Consider the following 22,176-nt stretch of genomic DNA (forward strand, 5'->3'; position numbering starts at 1 on the left):
GACAACAGTTTAGGGGGAAGTAGGGGCAGCACACAAGAGTATATGGAAGATCCCTAGGCAGCTTCTGCTTTTCAGAAGATCTGCATTCTGATGGCTAGAAGAATTGACTGTAACTAAATAGGAGAAGGGGTGGTGGGGTGAAATTTCTTACATTGGTTCTTAGGGGTTGTTTCTGGGAAGATGATGTACAGTTAATTCTGTGACTTTGGTGATTGCTTCATTTGCATTTATTCTTTATTTATTTCAAACCAAGGACATTTAATCCTGCGGACTATTCAGATTCTCCATCTATAGATGGGTGTGGGACAAAACCGGTAGTTTGGGAAGCTGCTCAGAATGGTGCGGATGAGGGAACTGGTAAGTGTCTGTTCTCGCCAGAGATGAGTTTTAATGTTTGAGCTCTTAACTTACAGAGATGACATCAAAGAACGTTGATGGAGAGAAGTGAAAAACAAGCAGCTGTCCTATCTCTGAGACTACTGTTAGTTGGTTCTTAACCTCCGAAGTCTCTCATTTATAAATCTCATTGATGATAAGGTATATGATTTTTCCCTTTCTCACTCTGAGGAAGAGGCTGTATTCTATGTGTGTAAGTCAGTACAAACCCACACTCAACTCTCAGTGTGTCAGGGATATATAGAATTTCTTAGTGGAAGACTGGAAACAGAAAGTACTTACCATTCCTAACAGTGGACACAAATTTAGCCAGACGAAAGAGGTAGATGATGAGAGATAGCTTTGGGGCAGCAATTGCTTTTGCAGACTTTTTTGTATCTTGTAATTTTAGGATTATTTTTTTTCCCTGAAATTCATGGATGAATCCTTGTTAATTGGCTTATTTAATAGAGCTCTTTTGAGGATTTGTTCATGATAGTATATATTAATTGTTGTGATTATATTTATAAAACAGAATTTGACACTTCATAAATTATAACCCAAAATACAAAGATATAGCTCAATAAATATCTAAAAAAGACAGTGTCACCATCACAGAAGCACAATCAGTGAACTAGAAATTAAAGATACTATAGAGAGGACCAACAAAAGTTATAAAAATTGTAGTTTGAAAAGACTAGTGAAATTGATAAGCTTATTGTGAGACTGATAAAGGCAAGGAGAAGAAACAGATATAGTTGATTGTAGGAATAAGAAAAGGAATCTTGATAATAGATTATAATTATAATTAATTCATGCTACAGCTATTAAAAATCATAAAAGGATTCTTTGTCATACTTACCTGAGAGGGGAGATACCATGAACACTAAGGTGGTTTTCCCAGGGCGAGGCTCATCCATTGCACTCTGGATGTACTGACCCCTGCAGTTTCCCCAAATGTGGGAAACTCAACTGCATAATTTGTGGTAGCGGGGGCTGCATTTAAAAAAAAAAAAAAGAAAGATGCTTTGTCAATAATTTTTTTGCTAACATTTGAAATTACAGATTAATCTCACTCTTCAACACGTATATAAAAAATTTAAGCCAAAATATTAAAAAAACAGAATTCAGTAAACTAGAAAAAGGATAGTATATGATGGCCATGTTAAAATTTATACTTGGTATTCAAGTATAACATTAAAAAAAATCAAACAATTCCTAGATATATACCCAATAGAATGGAAGAAATAGGTTAATATAAAACCCAGATGTCTTTCAGTGGATGAGTAGATAGATAAAATTTTCTACATTAGGCAAATACATAAGAGACAGATGTAAATTGGTGGTTGCTGAGGCTGGGAATGTTTGGGAGAAACTGGGAGTGACTACTAATGGGTTCAAGGTGTTTTGGAGTGATGAAAATGTCCTGGAATAGATAGTTGTGATTGTTGTACAACTTGTGAATATACTAAAAACTAACTGTGCCTTCAAAGGATAGATTTTATGCTATGTGAGTTATATCTCAGTAACAAAGGTGAGTATCATTCACTCCTTTAGCAGAATAAAAGAGAAAATTCTTATAATTTCAGTAAGGAAAGGCATTTGACAAAACCCAACATCCACTCCTGATTGCTGCAAAAGTTACAGCAAACATTACAGTTAGTAGTAATTTATAGAATGTTGTTCCTCTGTAGCAAAGTCAAGGGGTTTACTCTCACTACTATTACTTTTTTTTTTTAATAAAAGGGAAAAGATATAGTTGAACTGAAGAGAAACAGGAGAATTACTCTTATTATTTCTATTCACCACTGTATCAGAGGTCCTAACCATTGAATTAAGGAATGAAAAAGAAAAGGATTGGAAAGGGAGGAAGAAACCTGTCATTTCGGCAATAATGTAAAAGAATATAGATTAATTATTAAAATTAATAAGGTGCTAGGTAGTTCAGTTAACAGGTAATTTTCTGTAAACCATCAACAAAGAGAAAATGGAAAAGTCAAGATACCTAAGAAGTCTAATAATATGTAAGATAAGATTTCTGCCTATGAAAATGTAAAGTATAGAATAAAATCTTAATCAGTTAAAAAAAGAAAATGGAAAATATGAAATCAGTAAAGTACAAAGTTGAGAGGTTGAGAGGGGAGGGTATAGCTTAAGTGGTAGAGCACATGCTTAGCATGCACGAGGTCCTGGCTTCAGTCTCCAGGCCCTCTTCTAAAAATAAATAAACCTAATCACTCCCCAAATAAAGAATAATTAAGTATTACAATAAAAAAAATCTTGAGAGGTTGAAGAAGGAATAATAAATGATAGTACAGAAACATGAAGTAAATCTGACAGTATGTGCAAGATTTATATGTTGAGAATTATATAGCTTGATGATAAGTAACAGAGATGACCCCAAAAGAGGGGGAGGTACTCAGTGTTTATGAATTGGAAGACTCAATATTATTGACATGTCATTTCTCCCCACATTGATGATACAGGTTCGGTACACATTTAGTAAAAATCCTAGCAGGTGTTTTGGTGTAAATTGATGACTTGATTCCAAAATTTTTATAGAAAAGTATAGGAATGAACGTAGCACAAACAGTTTTGAAAACTAACAACATTCAAAGACTCACGCTTGTTAATATTAAGAAGTTACCTAAAGCTACAGTAATCAAGACTTGAAATCGGCAAAAGCGTAGAGATAGATCAATTGTATAATAACAAATCTAGAAATAAACCCACAGATACAAGGCTAATTGATTTTTGGACAAAGGTTTCAAGGCAGTTCAGTGGCATACATTATACTCTATATAAAAAGATAACCAGAAGTGTATAATAGCTCTACACATGAAATCTGAAAGCACAACTTAAAAAAAAAAATACAGGGTAAATCTTAGCCACCTTGGGTTAGGCAAAGATTTCTCACATAGGAGATAAGCATGAGTCACAAAAGAAAAACACAGTTCCTCAGAAGAGACTAAAGTGAAAGAATAAGGTGTGGTTTGGAGGAAATACTTATTTAAAACTTCTGTTTGAAAAGGGACTTATATATAGAATATATAAAGAACTCTCACAACTCATTAATAACAAAATAAGCAACTTGATAAAATAAATGAGCAATTAAAAATGAATGAAAAATGAAAAAGTTGTGGAAATGGGTGGTGATGATTATACAACATTGTAAATTACTTAATGCCAATGAATTGTACACTTAAAAAAGATTATCATGGTAAATTTATAATACTGGAACAAAAAATTAACATAGAACTATGCACACACTTTGTGTCTATGTCTTTTTGTTGTTGCTATTTTACTATAATTAGATGTAGTCTGGTCATTGCGCAAGAATGGGTGAAGGATAACTTCTTGTGAATCTATGATTATTTTAAAATTAAAAGTTAATGAAATATGAGCAAAAGATACGAAGCAAAAGATGCTTCACAAAGGGAGATACATGGGTGAGAACATAAAAATATGCTCATCATTATTGGTCATTGGGGAAATACAAATTAACCACAGTAGGTTACCACCAGTAGTTTCTTCTATTAAAATGGTTTTAAAAGAAAACTGAGAGTACCAAGTATTAGTGGAGATGGAGTGGTAAATTGAACTCATACATTCCTAGTGTGGAAGTATACATTTACCGTACAATTTTACAATCCCAACCCTAGGTTTTTACTGAAGAGGAATGAAAAGATACCCACACAAAAACCTGCTTGTGATGTTTATAGCAGCTTTATAACCTCTACTTATTTTTAAATCAGATGTTTGAAACAGAAGGTCAAATCAGTCCATTAACTGATGTGTTACTTTCTTCTTATTCATCCTTCTCCTGCCTTCTTTAACCCTTCCCCCTCCATCTCCTTATTCTCATTTACAGTAGCAGATTCCTTGCTGGGAAATATTTAGATAAGCAAAACACATGTTTGATGTAAAATACAGTTAAAAGATGTTGTCATCTGATGGGGTGCTGGCTGTTTCTTAGAGTCCTCATAGAATGGTGTTGTCTTGTTGATAATAAAGTTCTGAGTCTAACCCACAGCCTTAAAGGCTCAGAAACCTGACTTTTGGCACAACATTGTAAACTGACTGTACTTCAATAAAAATATGTTAGAACAGAACAAAAAAGAAAAGAAAAAGAACAATAAAATATGTGCGAATTAAAAAAAAAAGGAAACTTGACTTTAGGACAGGTTAATAATCAAATGCATTCCTTAAGAGTCAGACTCACATTAACCAAGATAGAAAAACTGAAAGATAGTCAAAATACTACTTTATAAATGTACTAAAAACAAACTTGTTAAACAGATTGGAATGCTGTCTCTGACAAGTGAGAAGGGAATTTGGTGAACATGGGAATGAGAACAAGGGATGCAAATTGAATGCTCAGGGTCCATCTGGCTGATGAGATTTATGGCTGAATCACAGCAGTCTGTCATAGCTGGACTGCAGTAAGTTTACTTTTTCTTGGACACACAGTGTATATCTGTGTGGAAAAGAAGTATCAGAAAGCTTTGATGCTTTCCCTTTTCAGTTTAATTTGCTGACCAATTTCGCTTCTGATGAATACCTTAATTGCTTTGATATGTTAAAACCTTCCATTTTACATTGATCCACAGAACTGGCAGCAAATCCTCCAATTGTAGCTCAGGATCTGTCAAACAAAAGTTCTTATGGACCCAAGGGTAATGCTTAGCTAAGAATCTTATAAAATGCTCAAAAGAGCTTCCAAATTTAAACCAAGGCTAGCTAATAAAAATTAATCAGGTGAATGTTTGTGAACTACATTTTTACAACTACTTGATGAAATAATTAATCAGCTTTTGATAATGGAAATGTTTTTCACTTTGGCCTTCAAGGCAACCCAGATTTTTGCATCATTGCTCCTTTTCCAAAGCTGCCTTTTTGTCCTTTTGATAGAGGACTAAGGTCAAGTTAAATTAAACATAAAGCATACATCTCACATTTATTGTTTTAAGCTGAGAATAAATTAATGTCGTTGAATTTTTCTCATATGTTTGAGGTAAAGGTCTGTAGGTCTATAACGGGGACCAAGGTTTCACTGTAAAATTTTAATATTCCAAATTTAGATTACGGCCTGAGCCTGAATTGTTCTGTATTTAATGCCGTGCAGTTTCTGTTGTCTGCGTATCTAGGGTGGGTCAGTGCAACAGCCAGGCCTTGGCTTCTGATGTGGGGCTTCCCCTCTGTTGCCTGACATACCACTTTACCTGTTGAACTTCTGTTTACAGTTCTGGACATTGTCTTCTGCCTGATTTTAAATTGCTGAGCTTCTCATCCTATAAATTTGTGTTTAAACTATTTTCATAATACCCCTAAGTGATAGGCCACTCTTATCATATGAAGGAATGTGTGTTTTAACTTATATCACTGAATCGTATACTGAAAAATGATTACCATAGTAAATTTTAGAAGTATTCTACCACAACCTAAAAACTTTTGGGAAAAAAGTATGTTGAACTTTAGGTTACTTTTAATATTTTATAATTAGACTCTTGTAGTGCCAAATCATTGTTTCTCAGCCCTGGAATATTCCTTCTTTATATGTCTTTCTGTTCAGGTGTTTTCCAGCCACCAAGGTTTTTGCTGTGCTTCATCTTCCCCATAAACTTTCTCTTACTATTTTAGCTTTCACTAACTTTTTCATGCTCCAAATTTCTAATACATTGATCAGATCCATGTAATTTGCTATCATCATGCTTTACATGTAGGTTTTTAACCAAGTGTTAGTTGGCTGATGATTGATGACAGAATTCCTAAGGAAAATTCCACCTTAAATTGTTTCCTGTTACAATTTTAGATGTTTCAGGAATGATTTTTGAGGCTTTGAGATGCTTTCTCTTTCTTGATTCAAGTGTCCCTGCAACTGCTTAGATCGAGCCTCAGCTTTTTGCAGTTTGTCAGCCGTTAAGAGTACTGTCTCCTTTGATAAATCTGACAGCACGAGCGTAGGGTGGGTTGGACGGAGGTGGCACTGAGAATGCTGTATACCAGCCAGCTTTGAAATTAGGCCACTTGTGAGCTTTTAAAACTATACATGTACTTAGAAGTCTGGAAGAAAATATATTAAAAGATTCGAGATTATATATTATACTTAAGAAAGGCCTGTTACAGGAGGAAGATGTTAGTGAGGTGTAGATGGATGGTTTGCCTTGGGTTCATTTAGCTTTATGCACAGTGTGCTCTCTAAGAGGAGGAGGAGTCTAGAGAACAAGGTTCCAGTACTGATTTCTAACTGGGACTAATTGCACCATGTGTTTTTTTGTTTTTTATTTTCCCCCACTGAAACTATTACTTCTTTCTGCTCTGATTTATGAAAATATTTTAATTTAAAGAGATATTTGGAGGGTACATAAATTCAATTGTGTTGTGACATTTCTGGAGAAATTAGGGAAACCGTTTAAAGGTATGGTAAGTGAGCCAAAACAAAGGATCAGTTGTCAGTTCAAATACTGAAATCTGTCACCATCAGGCTTTACTGTTATTTCAAGAATACATGCAGTTGAGAGGCACAGAAGAGCAGGGAGTACCTCTACCCATGTTCTCTTCCTGTAATGCATATGCGCCGTGATCCACCGTGTGGGTGAGGTCTCTCAGTGGTGTGCGTAGGTTTCTCACAGCAAGGGATATTTTCAGGTTTGAGACACCTCCCTTTTATACCCATACGGTAGCATATCTTAGGTGATGTTTTATTAGGAGCTGTGCTCCATAGATTCCGCGTTGGCTGTGACCAATCTCAAATTTGGGACGTACTACTGAAAGCATTACATAGAGAAAGAGTCTTCCTAGGTAACTATCGGTTTATTTATGAGGTGGTTGGTTATTAGGTTACTGACATGATTCCAAAGAAGTTAGTTCTGGTCATTGCGTTTTTTCCTTAGGAGTATGACCCTTCTCTTCCCACACACAAACCTCATTATAGATCAGGTGCTCAACCTATTTCTTCCATTGAAGGAACTGAAAAACATTCACAACCCCACTTCCTGGTGGTGGTTATAATTAGTATCTTGGTGTGTTTCTTTTAAAACCATTTTATCTGGGTGTGTATTCTCATGTATGCTTTAAAGTAGTGGACCTATACTTACACAGTATCTGTAAGTATTAAAATCAGCATATTTGAACTCATACTTTTCTTTAAAGCTCTTACTGGTTTTATATGATGATTGTTCTGTAAGAAGTTTGAGCACATCCTGTGTACCTGCTCATCAGGAGTTACAGCAACAGACTATATGAATAGGACTAATGCTCAGCTTTGCTGGAGTCCTATCAGGAAACCATACAGTGGAGCTAATATCGTATAAAAAGGATGCTTCTCTAAATTTGATAATTCAGAAATCTACCTGAAATTAAGATCCAAAACAGAGCTGCCTTATATTGAATTTTCTTCTCTTAAATTCTATAAATCACAAGAATCTCCTTGTTAAATATGCTATACTTTCTTACAGCAATTGCTCAGATGTTACCTACATGGAAGCAAAATCAATTTGAGACATTGCTTTTAAGTTTATGTGGATAGTACTTAACCAAGTTGCATTTGAAAACATGACTGGTTTTCTTGAGCTAGATTAAGAGCCTAATATTTCTGGGTTGTAAACTGAATTGCTCATGAGCTATGTGATACGTCTTGTGCAGTACATGGTTGAGAATCATTTGGAGTAAGATAGTATTTGACTTGTGTTGTAAGCTGTGATTGTTGTTAACAGGGGCCTGGAAGAATTCTGTAGAAGAGTGGACAACAGAAGACTGGACTGAAGATGTAAGTGTTTAGCATCAGCTCTGACCCATCTTTCTTTTGGATTCTGGTAGGGGCATGTGTGCTTTGAGGAAAGCCTGAGACACCTTACAGCCCTCCATGGCTCCCTTTCAGACTCCTGTGATTACCATGTTTTGTTTGTTTTGTTTTGTTTTCTTTTCTTTTCTTTTCAGCAGATGCTCCTCAGAAGGAAGTTGGTGCTTTGAGATTTTTAAGAAACTTGGTTTTAAAGCATCCATTTGAAAATGCCTGGGTGTTAAAAAGGAATGACATCATTTTTAAACTTATTTTTGTTTTATTTGGTCTTGGAACTAACAGACGCTATTGCCCTGGCCTGTGAACAGTTAATTATTCTTTATTATCTTTAAACAATTTTTTATTGAAGCATAGTTGTTTTACAGTGTTGTATGTGTGTGTGTGTGTATAAATATATATCTGTATATATATGCTTATATTCTTTTTCATATTTTTCATTATAGGGTATTATAAGATATTGAATATAGTTCCCTGTGCTATACAATAGGACTTTATTGTTTATTTTATATATAGTGGTTAGTATCTGCTAATCCCAAACTCCTAATTTATCTGTAACCTTTTTATTAAAGGAGAGAGTCTGTGTTTGAGGTTGAAATTAACCCAAATAAATCATTCTGGTTCTAGGCCCAACTGTTTTCCCTTTCACCCAGACTGGCTCTTTTTATGTTGATTTATTCCACCGACATTTCTGAGTGTACTGCACTTGCTTCTGAGATCTAAATTCTGGGTTTGGCATAAGATACTCTTAACACCATTTTTCTGTTTGACTCTCAAGACCCAGAACAGAAGTGTGTATGTACATGTTAGAGAGCTATGGCCAACACTGGGAGGGATAGAATAAAGAGGTTATAAGTATTGGCCTTCAAAATTAAATAGAATGACCTGGACTGTTTGTTTATTTATTGAGATTATTCCCCCACCTCCCATTTTGTATTCAAAAGTTTTATTTATTTATTTTTTATTTTAAAGAAACAAACTACACTTCTGCTGCTGCTGCTGCTTTTTCTTTTTAAGCATGATTTTATCTCACTTGTCAGGGAGTGATCTGGGTAGGGTGTGAGACAAGAGGAGAAAGATACGCTCATTTGATGGGAAGTTTGGAGACTTCAGGTGTGTTTTCGCTTCTGCCACGTACCAGCCGTCAGCTTTTGGGATATGATGTCACTAGGCTCCCTGTGACCTGTAATCTGAGGAGACTGGATCGAGTGGGTGGCTGTTTGAATCAGCAGATGGTTGGGTGCTGGTGACAGGAGGAAGAATGTACAGCCTGTTGGTACCTCACCTTATTTCAAACAGATCAGTGCTTTTTAATGTTTTGTGTTACTAGAATTTTTGCTAAGAGTTTGTTGGGAGAAAAAAGGCTTCCAGGGCTAAAAGCTTTAATCACCTTCCCTGTTGTCTGGGCCAACAGGCAGGTTAGAAAGCCAGCAGGCTATCAGAAGGCAAAAATACTCAAATTCTAGCTGAGTTCACCTGTTGACCTCAGATGAGGCATCTTTCCTTTCTGAGCCTCCTATTTTTCATCCTAAAATTAATATCATAATAACTGTCCTGCCTAACCAGTGGGGTTTTTCTGTGTCTCAGATGAGGTCTTATGATGTAAGTCCACTAGCAGACAGTTCAGATGTACACACAGAGGTAGTACTATTCTGCAACATAGCCTATACTGTATCACAGTATAGTTACTGAAAAGAATTAGCATAGGGAATGTGGACACCTTCTTTTCTCAGGAATTGTCAAAATTATGAAAATTTTCCTGAGATATATAGAGTGGTGATTGAAAGGTGAGTAATCTGAAATGCAAATCCTAAATTTCTTCCAGAGCTCAGGTGGATGAAACAATGCAGTTTTCTGTCTTTTACTGGGATAGGATTTCATGAGAAATGTGGTTCTCGTTTACTTTGAACTTAATATTTTTAAGGCTTAAGATCTACTGTATTATTGCTTTTCAAGGAAGTACTACTCCTTTATTGGTTCTCTCCTGCTTGTCTTAATTTGTAAGATTATTTAGGGCAAAAATGGATTTCTGTGGACTCTTAAGATACTGCCTTGGAATGGGGTGAAGCATAGCATAAGCCTTCCCTGTTGAAACAGTATAATGAATTCAGCACTGTTTATTTTTATGGAAAATGAACCCCTACTGTCTGCTTTGCCTCTGTCTTAGTATTAATGTGTGAGGAAATCTAACTTTATACCATGTTTCAGAGCACTGAGACATGTAACATTGATGAGAATCATAGCAGTCTTTAAATAGCATTTTTATTAGTTTTTCACATTATGTCATTAGATCAACAGTTACCAGCCTTTAAAAGCCCATTCCCCTCTTTGAAAACATAAAAGAGCGTGCCTTTCAGTAATGTTAATTGGGGTTTCAAGAAATTTTACCTTGTGTGCCTTAAAACAATATGCATGAATCTTAGAATAATAATTTTGAGTGAAGAAAGCTAGACAGAAAAGATTGTGTATTTTAAAATTCCACTTAAAATTCTGGAAAGTACAACCTATAGTGACAGAAAACATATCTGTAGTTGCCTAGGGATAAGATTGAGTGGTGGGAGGAATTGATTACACAGGGACAGCAGCAGACTTTTGGGATAATAGATACATTTATTGTCTTGATTGGTGATGGTTTCACAGAAGTATGCACATGACTAAACTCATTCAGTTATTAAGTTTAAATACTTGCAGTTTATTTTATGTGTAAATAATGAAATTATTTTGATAAAAACAGCAAGGAAACCTATGACTTAACAAAAATATTACAGCTTACTAATATAATACTCAAGCCATCTGTCTCAGGGAGAGAAAACATCAATTGTTTTGCCTTCTCAAACTTCTGTACTTTTTGGCATTTGTAAGTAACATTGGTGGTGGCTTTTGTTGGTGTTCTCATTTGTATAATGTCAAGTAGAATTGTGAGACTGGGACTTGAACTGTGGTCTGACTTTTACCTTGTTTCACTGATGTGGAATCCTTGTGGGCTTATCAATCCAAAATTATCTTCACCTTAAGAAAATTACATGTCATGATCACATATATGTTCCTTTAGACCACCTCTTGGTTGAACTATAATAAGAGTACTGGTGACTAAAAATTGTCAGGAATTTGATACATTTTTGACTTGAGATTATATAAAGTATGATTAAAATATCTTTTACTCCTTTCTGTGTAGCTTTCTGAAACAAAGGTCTTCACTTCCTCATCTGTTCCAGCAGAGAATCATGTCACACCTGGGCAAAGGTAAACACTGTTCCCCACGTAATTGAAATTTCTTGCCCTCGGAAAATTGTTTTCTCAGATCTCTTACTGTTTTTTACCGTTTTCTTGACTTTTTCTGTTTTTTCTCTTTTCTAAGACTTTCATCCCTAACTACCTGATGAGCTGACAGCCTCTACCCTTTCTTACTTTGTTGCACCACTAATGAATTAAAAATAGCAGTTATGTTTGTGATTTGTTAGAATTTGTGGCAGAGATAATGTTAAATCTATTTAATGGTTTTTGTTTGTTTGTTTTTAACTTCTGTAAACATACTGGGTTTTTTGACAGATAAACAACAGAAATATCCTTTGGTTTCTTCTGACACCATTTATTTAGTCTTCTCAGGGTAATACAGATGTCTTATTTTATAAGGGCTCTATAGTTTTAATCTACTAGTCTTTCAGAGTGTAGCTCAAGTGGTAAAGCACATGCTTAGCATACACAAGGTCCCAAGTTCAATCCCTAGTACCTCCTCTAGAAATAAGTAAATAAACCTAACTTACCCCCTCCCCCCCAATCTACTAGTCTTTTCAGATTACAGAATAAGAAGGAGCTTTGGGGGGTAGCTGAAATAGTGTTAGATCGTGTGCAGAACTAAATTACTGAAAAACATTTATTTGCATCCTAGTTTTTATAGTAACTTGAAAAGCCTTTGAGTATGGTTTCAAAATACAGTGGTCTAGGAGGATGAGAACCTTGATATATATGACACCTGAGCATTGAAGGCAATTTTGAATCTAACATGCCAGATGAGATGGGTGTAATACTTCATTATAGGGAGATAAAAACGATCAAAGGTTATGTCTTGAAATAAATTGCTTTGTGAATTGCTCAGAATTTCTTGTTAAATGGATATAACTTCTTCATTTATTACTCAATGAATTTGATAGGATCACTTTCATTTAAAAAAAAAAAGTAGAGGAGGGAGGGTATAGCTCACTGGTAGAATGCATGCCTAGCATGTATGAGGTCCTGGGTTCAAACCCCAGTGCATACGTACATACATAAATCTAACCCCCCCAATAAATAAATACCTACCTACATACATGCATACATAAATCAAGAAGTAGACATTTTTAATGATTATTTTCCAGAAGACAGTGCTGTACTGTTTTTCTTGCGTATTATCTTATCAGTCTTTTGGAATAGAATTTGCTCTGGTTTTTGTAGTAATGCAACACCTGAGATGCATCATATGTAATATAAATACCGTGGATTTGTATCCTTGGAGTTAGGGTATCATAAGCTAGAACATTACCTTGGGTCTCAAAGCACTAGATCCCATAAGTTCAACCTGGTTAAGGGGAAGTGAGAGTGGGTAGTACACAAGGAGGGAACTCAGGCCTGGGAACTTTGCTGTATATCAGGGGTGAGTTTTGAATTATTTGACCTTCCAGAATCTGCCTCAATGGCCTGGTGGGAGTTTCTGTTAGAACTGCCTGGGAATTGGCCTTTAAAAGGATTTAATGGAGCAAATGACTATATTAGGTAATCCTGTGGAGAAGTTAGACACTCACTCACATATCAAGTAGTATATACCTGGAAGATCATTTCTTCCTCATGTTTTCAGGTTTTAAGGCCATGATTCTCCAGTTGGAATATTTGTCTTTCTGGGGGCGTTTTTAAGAATTCTAATTAACAGTATTTGTTAATTTATAGTACTTTTTTTCCCTGAATATTTAAGAGAAAATTATATGAGATTTATATAAACCTAAATATATTATGGGATAGGTTGCAGAACTTTAGGAGTATTTATGGTAAATGTGAATTGGCTTGAATGGTCTAGTATGGCTTTGGTCCTCATTCTTTAAAAATATGGGTTCATTCTCCTTTAGGGAAGTTCAAGGGAGACGAGTTTCAAGTAATAAAAGGGGGCACAATATTCTCAAGGTAACAAGCCAGACTTGAGAACACTGTTTAAGAGTACTCAATTGCTCCAGGTTTTCAATTCAGCTGCCAGTATGCCATTTCTCTGGAAATATCTCAATGCACTTTTTCGTTGCTTTTCTCTGCAAAGCCCGGATTCAGTCTCCGTCGCTTCCTGTTTGGGTGGGAGAGGGTGATTGATGCTCTTCTTTTGGCTCCTTTAAACTCAACTTTCCAAAGGTTTTCGTCACTTAGATTATTTTTAGCATGAATTTACTTTATGTTGATTTACTTCTCAGATTCATTTGTTGGTAAGATTTGCTTATGACTCAGTCCTCATTTGCTTTTTGTCTGCTCAGTGTTGATCTGGTAGCCTTGCTCCAGAAGCCTGTTCCTCCTAGTCAAGCCTCAGAAGTCAGCTCCTTTGAAACTTCCCAACAGCAGGGTTTTGGTCAAGCCCTTGTCTTCACAAATTCTCAGCACAACAATCAGATGGCACCAGGGACTGGCAGCTCTACCACTGTCAACTCGTATTCTCCTCAGAGCCTGGTAACTCACTTTTATTTCATTCAGTATGGGATTTTGAGGAATGTGCCTATGAACAACTATATTCTAGAATGACAATTATTTTCTAAATATGAAATTTTCTACCGTAGATCTCAGTCCAGAAAACAATGATGTGGTAATTTCCAAGCACATATCTGATGATTCCATGTGGAATTCAACTACTCTGAGTTTTCTGGATGAAGACAGAAATATTTCTCTATTATTAGTTGGATTATGAATTAGCTTAGTCATAACCATTTAGGCATCCTTCTTCCTAACGGTTTTTTTCTTGGGTTTTAAAGTCTGTCTCTATACTTAAGATGTTACATTTCCTTTTGTTTTCCAGTTTATTTAATTGCTAATGTTTGTCATTATTGGCTTGCTAATATGCAAAAATAGTTTCCGAGTCTGCCTAGGTTCTCAGAGTTTTTGCATTTTTATTTGTTTTGTTATTCCAAAAAATTAGTGTACTTTTTGTTAAAATGCCACACTATGTAGTAGAGGCCCTTATAATTTGTATATGTTTTCATTGAAACAGTGTCAACTGCTGCAGCATGTTGACTCTGGCTTCCCATGAGAATTAATCTCCCATCAGAAAGAACTTCAGCAACTGTTAGTGAAGGATATGAAGACAGGTGATGGGAGGAAAAGTGTAGAGCATAGAATGTGAAGGCATTTAACTGCACAATGGCAAACTCAAGCCCCTGTCCCACGTGTGGGCAGTTCTGAGCTGGCAGAGGGGAGGCTGTAAGGACTACAAATATAAACACAGATCACAGCTGCCTCTAGTGATAATCACTTTGGTTCATCATTTTCCGTGCTTTACCTGAAATCTACAGTTGAGAAACAGAATTTCTTATGAAGATATGGTAATTCTCCCCTCAGCCCCCAACACCCTGACTCAATCGTTTGCTGTACCCGCCCCACCCCCAAAGGTGGAGAATTGAATTATGTAAACTTTTCACTGCTGTTTTCTACTCTGCACAATCATGTCATGTCGAGTGTAACTGGCTTGGCATTTGTAGTGTCATCGGTGGTTGTGTATGAGAGGGCGCTGAAAGTTGGACAGCCCACGGCAAGGTGCCCCCTGTTTTGAGAGGACCCGGTAATACCTCCTGAGTTTTGTTTGAAACACCCAATTCCTTTCCTCCTCTGTCCTTCCGCCTGCCCCTGGTATCCCGATGTAATATCCTTCCTGACTTGCTGGCATCTTAGCCAGGCCGTGAGTTGAGTTTTCTTATTTCACAGCACTCTTCAGGTATTTTGCTTTTCATCATGAATGACACTTCGAGAAACTGGAGTAAGAACTGTTTAGCACAGTAGAGCAGTGGTTCTTAACCCTATTGTACTATTATAATCATGGGGAAACTGGTAAATAACAATGGTAATAATGATAATAAATAATGCCAGATTCTACACAGGATCAGTCAGAATCTTTGGGAGTGGGAGCCGGGCACTTGTGTGTGTTTGTGTACATGGGAGTGCGTGGGTACCAGTACACACATTTTTAAACTGCCCCTGTTGATGGAAATGTGTGGGTGGAGTGCAGAAGCCCTGTGCGATGTGTTACCTGAAGCACGGCGCTAGTCACTGAGGCAGTGATTTCATTGTGTTGTGAAACATGCAGAAAGTATGTGAAGATGAAATTAGCTGATTCAGGACAGAGATGAGGTGGGAAAAGAGAGGAAGAATAGAAGTGTTATCCAAGAAGCCTTCATTGAGCAGTGGGCTTGAGCTGGATCTTGGTGGATTGATGGCGACGTGAGAGAGGGCAGCGGGTGGCCCGAGCGCAGGATCTGGAGTAGGGGTCAGTCGTGGTAACAGCGTCTAGCAGAAGCGATCCTGTGAGTGAGTGCCCACAACCTGGAGTTCTGCTCACATTGGAGAGTGTGGGTGTCTTTAGAACAATGGGGATAGCCCGTGCCTTTGGAAGTTGGTAACAGAAGCAATTCCTTCAGCTTTCTGCATCTGGCCTCTTGAGGGAATGCCGATCATTTCTGTATTTAACCTTTTAGATGGTTGTGAAAAGTTATTTTTGACAAACTTTTCATACACTGAGTGATCTTGGTAAGTAAAAATGCAGTTGATCTGCCGCTGTATGTTACCTGGTCAGAGGCTTTCATCCCCCTCAGTCTAGAGAGCAGACCTGATGGGATAGGTGGGCGCTGTAACGTTTTCTTTTGTGTACTTACTCATGGAGCATATTTGGTGTTCTTAGTCATCTGAACACCTTGAAATAAACACGGCTGTGTCCAGGGTGTCTGTTCAAGACACAGATACCTCGTGTGTAATGCAGTGTCTGATTTTGGAAACTTTTAAAGTAAGTGCTGTGACCTGCATTTACTCTTGCAGGGTGACCTCATGGCTGACCTCTTTTAAAACTAAACCTATTAAAACCTTTACAAAAAAATTAAGACAGTTATTCTTCACACATTAAGGAAATACTGTATATTGTTTTTCAAGCTTGTCTTTGTCATTTAATTCAGGATATTCCTCTTTAGTTAAAAAAAAAGGTAGTATTGTGTTTGTGAACATGTGATTTCACTTTTTAAGTAAAATTCAGTTTCTTAAAATCCAGAGAAAATGTTCCTCTTCCCTCTAACCTCTTCTATCAGAAATAGGAAGGATTGCTGGATTTATTTTTTCAGATCTTGTTGCATAATAATATTTTCATGTAGCATTTATTCACATGGGTCTTAATAGTTTAGATGTCCTAAGTTATAATTTTAAAAATCCTTCTGAAAATACATGACGTGTTTTAAAGCTTGAGGTGGAAATTCTGTATTGCTTAGGACTTCTGTTTTTCTTTCCGTTTTTCTTTCCCTTTAAAGTCGTCCGTCCTTGGTTCAGGATTTGGAGAGCTTGCACCTTCAAAAATGGCAAACATCACCAGCTCCCAGATTTTGGACCAGCTGAAAGCGCCGAGTTTGGGCCAGTTCACCACCACCCCAAGCTCACAGCAGAATAGTACGAGTCCCCCCACAACCACTTCTTCTTGGGACCTCAAGCCCTCGGCATCCCAGTCCTCAGTCCTTAGTCATTTTGGTAAGTGTGTATTTCCTGTGGTGGTTTGCCCCCATTGAGGACATGCTGAGTGTTAGCAGAACTTGTGGATTTGTGAACACTAACCTGGAATTTGCCCAGACATGTATCTGTTTAGTAGGACTTCTGCAGAGTTTCTGAATTCAATCAGTCAGCTTGGTATTATATAAACACCTGCATTCATTCGTTAATATTAGAGGAATATACTTTGAAGAGAGATGTGCAGAAGCATGGTAAAGTCATGCAAATATGAGGAAACAACATTTTGAGTAAGTGCTTAGTAAGTGACAGATTTTGTTGAGCTTTATTAGAATAAGGTGGTGACGGCAGGTGAAATGTGGGCAGTACTGTACATCACATCATCTAGGTTGCTTTCTGATTCTAACACATGCATGTATCTACCATATTTGGTCCAGCCACAGGAGTCTGTGGTTTGTAATTTAAGGGCACCGTGTGTGAGTGGAATGTTTTTTAAGCTGTATCCCATAGACTTTGTGACATTAAACCACCATTTCCCATCAACACACACATTCCGCAATAGCAGAGTGTTGCTTTAACCACAGGATTGGCTATCTGGTTTACATTTAGGGCATATTGAGAAACATGGAAGCGTGTTCCTCTGCTGAAGGTAATGGCTTACTGTTAGCCAAGTACCTGAGACCACTCCCAGGTTTGAAGTCATGCCTACCAAGGAAATTCATGATGGAACCAATGCTCAAGGTTTTTACTTGGGGGCTGGTTACATAGGCACCTGCTACCTAGCACATACCAAAACTTTAGATTTGCAGAAGGAAAGCAAGTGTTCAGCATAAACCAAATTGTATAAACATTCGAGGCACAGAAAGTCACTTTTTCAATTAGAGTGCTGGCATCCTTTGCTACCAAAATTCCTTGTTCCCTGACAGCAGCCAAGAGCCTGTCTTGCAAGCTGCCATTTGTGATGGCAGCTGTAGGCCACCTATGTATATTAAACTTTTTTCTGCACACTTAGTAATGAGTGATACAAGTGTTTAGATTTGAGCATGCTAGTCCCATATTCTTTATAAAGCGTGTCTTCTTTTGTACATGCCTCTAATATCAAACCAAAAATAGATTCATCTGTGATGGAAATAGACTAAGTCATGAGTTGGCAAACCAACTGGATTTTACGTGTTTATGTAAGTAATTTTTTGGAACACAGCCACAACATTCATTTATGTATTGTCTGCAACTACTTTCAGTCTACAAAGGCAGAGTTGAGTAGTTGCTAACCGATGGCCTTCAAAGCCTAAAATATTTACTGTCTGGTCTTTTGCAGAAAAAGATTGCCAACGTCTAGCCTGTACTATAGAAGGTAGCATTTCAAATCAGTGGTGAAAAAGATGGTTTATTGCTATCGGATATCTGGCTAGAAAATGAAGTTGGATCCCTAACTCCCACTCTACCAAAGTGCCAAATGAGTGAAATATTCAAACATAAATCTAGAACAATAATAGCAGAAAACACAGGGAGGTTTTGATGCACTCGATGTGAGGTGGACCTTTATAGATATGACAGGAAACACCATAACCAAATCAAAAGAGAGACAGGCTATGAAAAATATTTGAAAAATCATATCATAGGCAAAGGGTGACTTCCTTAATATAAAAAGAGTAGCTTAAAATCAAGATCAACAGTGATGTGAAAAAAAGGAACAAAAGAGGGTGTGGACAGAGTTCATGGGCATAGAATACTCAAGTGTGTGTGGTGATTTTTAGGCAGACTTAACGTCATTTTAGTTTGTGTCTTTTATGCCATTTTCCACCAGTCAAATTAGGAAGGATAAAAGTATGGTATTACAGTGTGTTACAAAGTGTGCGTTCTATCTATGGATAGGAATTTTGAAGTGTTTGTCAAAATTTAAGATATAGTTACTCTTTGGACCAGCAACTCTGTTCTAATAGTTGATCGTGCAGGTGTACTTAGACTTGAGCAAGATGTCTTATACGTAAAAATATATTCATTGTAGTGTTGTTTTTCATAGGAAGAGATTGAAAACCTAGAAGTTTATTAGTATAGTGCTAGTTTTAAAAATCAATGCCTGTGTACAATGGATTACTTTATAACAACATCAAAAGAAAGTAGCTCTTCATACATTAATGTGGAACAGTTTCTGAAAACTAAATGGTTTGTGAGGAAGCAAGATACATATAGTGTGTATGTCTGTCTGTCTCTGTATATACATTGAAACAGTATCTGAAGATACTCCAGAAACTGGGTACAGTGCTTCTGTGGAGCAAATGTGGGGACAGGGTGGAAGGGTGATACACATATTTATCATATATATTTTTGTATCTTTTGGATTTTGTAATACCTTGTATGTTACTTACTGAAAAAAAGCAAATAATTTTCAAAAATTAATACAAAATACCCATTCCCTCTCCCATATACTTCAGCATAAACTGAATCTCCTCTCTGTATAAGAAATTAGCTAAAAACCTATTCTCGGGCATCCTTGGCCATTCATCATGTACCTGTCGCACATCACAGACATGCACACACCGCTTCAGCTGGAAGACAATTGGGAGAAGCTAGTGGGGACTGCAGCCCTTCACCATCCGTGGCGGTGGAGAGGGGCACTGAGCCCCTGCTCCTGAATAACTGATTGTGTCCCTTACTCTTCCCCTCCCTCCCTGCACATGTCACAGACTTCAAATCTCAGCCCGAACCGTCCCCTGTTCTTAGCCAGCTGAGCCAGCGGCAGCAGCACCAGACGCCGGCAGTCACTGTTCCTCCTCCTGGGTTGGAGTCCTTTCCTTCCCAGGTGAAACTCCGAGAGTCAACACCCAGAGACAGTAGTACCTCCACTGTGAACAAACTTTTGCAGCTTCCAAGCATGACTGTCGAAAACATCACCGTGTCTGCTCACCAACCACAGCCTAAACACATCAAACTCCCTAAGCGGCGAATACCTCCAGCTTCTAAGGTGGGTCTTCGGTTGCAGAGTCACAGGCCCAGAGGTGGATGTATTTTAACATTTAGTTCGAGTGCTGATTTATTGAATCTCAGAAACTGTTGTGTGGTGTTTTCAGACACATAGTCTGTTACTTCCTTATGAGGAATCGGGCCACTTTTGAGTGACTAGGCTGGTATTAGAGGGAATGGGTTTGTGTTAAGCGACAGAGTGCTCATTCACATTATAGATCTGGCTCAGAAAATCTGGTGGCCTTGTGTATTTCTCTGTGTTCTGCAGACAGAGGATGAGGGTTCATTGAGCACCAAGTGCTTTCATCACAGGCCCACTCTTCACCCATCTGTCACCGAGTCGCAGTTGGTGGCACTGACCATTCTCTTTTAATTTTTTTTTTTTGACTCTTTTCCTTTCTCTTTCTGTTTAAAAAAAAAATTCTCTTCCTTTCCCCTTCCTTCAGCCTTTCACTGCGTGCTCCTCATGCCTGCCAGCAGCGTCCCTGGAACCCAGTGCTTGTTCGGCCGTGTTATAGGTCTTTGGGACTGGGAATCTCTGACCTCTGTTGCTGACATAATGGTTTTGCTTTTTCAGATCCCAGCTTCTGCAGTGGAAATGCCTGGTTCAGCAGATGTCACAGGATTAAATGTTCAGTTTGGCGCCTTGGAATTTGGATCAGAACCATCTCTCTCTGAATTTGGATCAGCTGCAAGCAGTGAAAATAGTAGCCAGATTCCCATTAGCTTGTATTCAAAATCTTTAAGGTACGTAGCTTCCCACCTCTGTCTCTGGTTTTGAGTGAACTAAGTCCTTTGCAAAGTAAAACAAAATAGAGCCTAAGAAATCACCTGCTGGAGAAAATACACCCTCAGTAAATGGGTTAGTGCAGCCGTTACCAGTATCTAGTTCCAGAACTTCTCTTCAGTTGCCCTAAAAAGAGCCCTGTGCCTGTGAGCAGTCACTCCCAGTTTCCCCTCCCCCATTCCCGGAAGCCGGTGGTCTGTCTCTGCATTTGCCTTTTCTGGACATTTCATATAATTGGAAAATTGCAATATGTGGCCTTTTGTGTCTGCCTTCTTTCACTAAGTATAGTGTTTTCAAAGTTGGTTCATGTTGTAGCGTGTATGCATTTTATTTCTAATAATATTTCATTGTACAGATACCCCTCCCACATTTGTTTATCCATTCATTAGCTGATGGACGTTTGGGTTGCTTCCACTTTCTGGCTATTATGAATCATGCCACTGTGAACATTCAGTTACAGATTTTGTGTGCTCTTGTTTCTTTTAGATATATACCTAGAAATTGCTAGGTCATATGTTAACTCTCGTATTTAAGCACTTGAAGAACTGTCAAACTCTGCCACAGTGGCTGCAGCATTTTACATTCCTACCGATAATTATTAGGGATGCAGTTTCTATACATCTTGGCTAACACTTATTTTCCTTCAGTAGAATATTTTATGAATAGAGAATCCCAGATTTGGGTTTTATTAAAGTTTTGACTTCTAGAGCCAAAACCTGGTGTTTGCTTGAGTTCTCTTTTTAAGGATGGTCTCAGACGTCTGGATTCCTTAAAGATTCTTAAGGATTATTAAAGATGTCCCCTGCCTATCAATTAAATTAGGTTGGGTTTAATTTGGGAAGAGCAGGAGGGCCAGTTTTTTTGAACTTCATTTTTGTCATTTAAGTAACGCAGCAGTATAAATCTGTAGTTACAGACTTGTTTATTTACTTTACAATGTGACAATTAAGTGAGGACGTAATTCTACTTCATGAAACCCTGTAAAAGTGACACAAATCTGTCTGATGTCTTTTATTCTCTGTAGTGATTCTTTGAATACCTCTCTCCCAATGACCAGTGCAGCACAGAGCCCCACCTGCACAGCATCAGCCCTCACCTCCTCCAGCCCGACCAGCTCGTCTCTGAGCCCCGCCGGCCCGGCAACAGCGTCCCCCTCCTACGACCAGAGCTCTGCGCACAGCAGGCCCGCGTACCGGAGCTCTGTGAGCCCGTCGCAGTCGGCTCCAGGAACCGCCCCGGCAAGTGGTCTTTCAGGTTTCTCCTCGTAGGTAATCCTGCTGGGAGCTCAGTGTGCGGTTTGGGAAATTACGCTTTTTGGCTGAGATTTCCCTTTAGAAATTGGCTGACCTTTTGAGTAGGATCTGTAGAGTTTGTTAAATTTGCCGGTAATGGCCATCTCGCTGGAAACCTGCGTTTCAAGCAGCCAGGCGAGAGGGGTGTGTGGGTGGGCCCAGACACGTGGTGGAAGGATAGTGTCGGGTACACCCCGAGTTGCTCAGAGTGGTTTGGATGGGGCAGGAGGGGAACACGGTCTTATCTGTGATATTTTACCTCCTGT

At 37.9% G+C, this 22,176-nt stretch overlaps 1 protein-coding gene, 1 non-coding gene and 1 pseudogene across 2 annotated transcripts in view; all 3 read left to right on the plus strand.

Annotated features, from left to right (window-relative positions):
* The window catches only part of UBAP2 (ubiquitin associated protein 2), a 95,646-nt gene that overhangs the window by 57,284 nt on the left and 16,186 nt on the right, over positions 1-22,176 (plus strand). Inside the window, exons 8-15 of the mRNA XM_015249975.3 lie at positions 254-357; positions 8,091-8,143; positions 11,349-11,416; positions 13,660-13,849; positions 16,678-16,891; positions 19,555-19,832; positions 20,409-20,578; positions 21,643-21,856. Of these exons, the coding sequence (XP_015105461.2) occupies positions 254-357; positions 8,091-8,143; positions 11,349-11,416; positions 13,660-13,849; positions 16,678-16,891; positions 19,555-19,832; positions 20,409-20,578; positions 21,643-21,856 (1,291 nt within the window). The remainder of the gene's footprint in view (positions 1-253; positions 358-8,090; positions 8,144-11,348; positions 11,417-13,659; positions 13,850-16,677; positions 16,892-19,554; positions 19,833-20,408; positions 20,579-21,642; positions 21,857-22,176) is intronic.
* LOC116279986 (U1 spliceosomal RNA) lies at positions 1,230-1,407 on the plus strand (annotated as a pseudogene).
* LOC116279983 (small nucleolar RNA SNORD121A) lies at positions 13,963-14,045 on the plus strand. The gene has a single exon (XR_004189307.1). It is a non-coding gene; the product is annotated as a small nucleolar RNA SNORD121A (small nucleolar RNA).

The sequence above is a fragment of the Vicugna pacos genome, chromosome 4 (assembly GCF_048564905.1).
Source record: "Vicugna pacos chromosome 4, VicPac4, whole genome shotgun sequence".
Lineage (NCBI taxonomy): Eukaryota > Metazoa > Chordata > Mammalia > Artiodactyla > Camelidae > Vicugna > Vicugna pacos.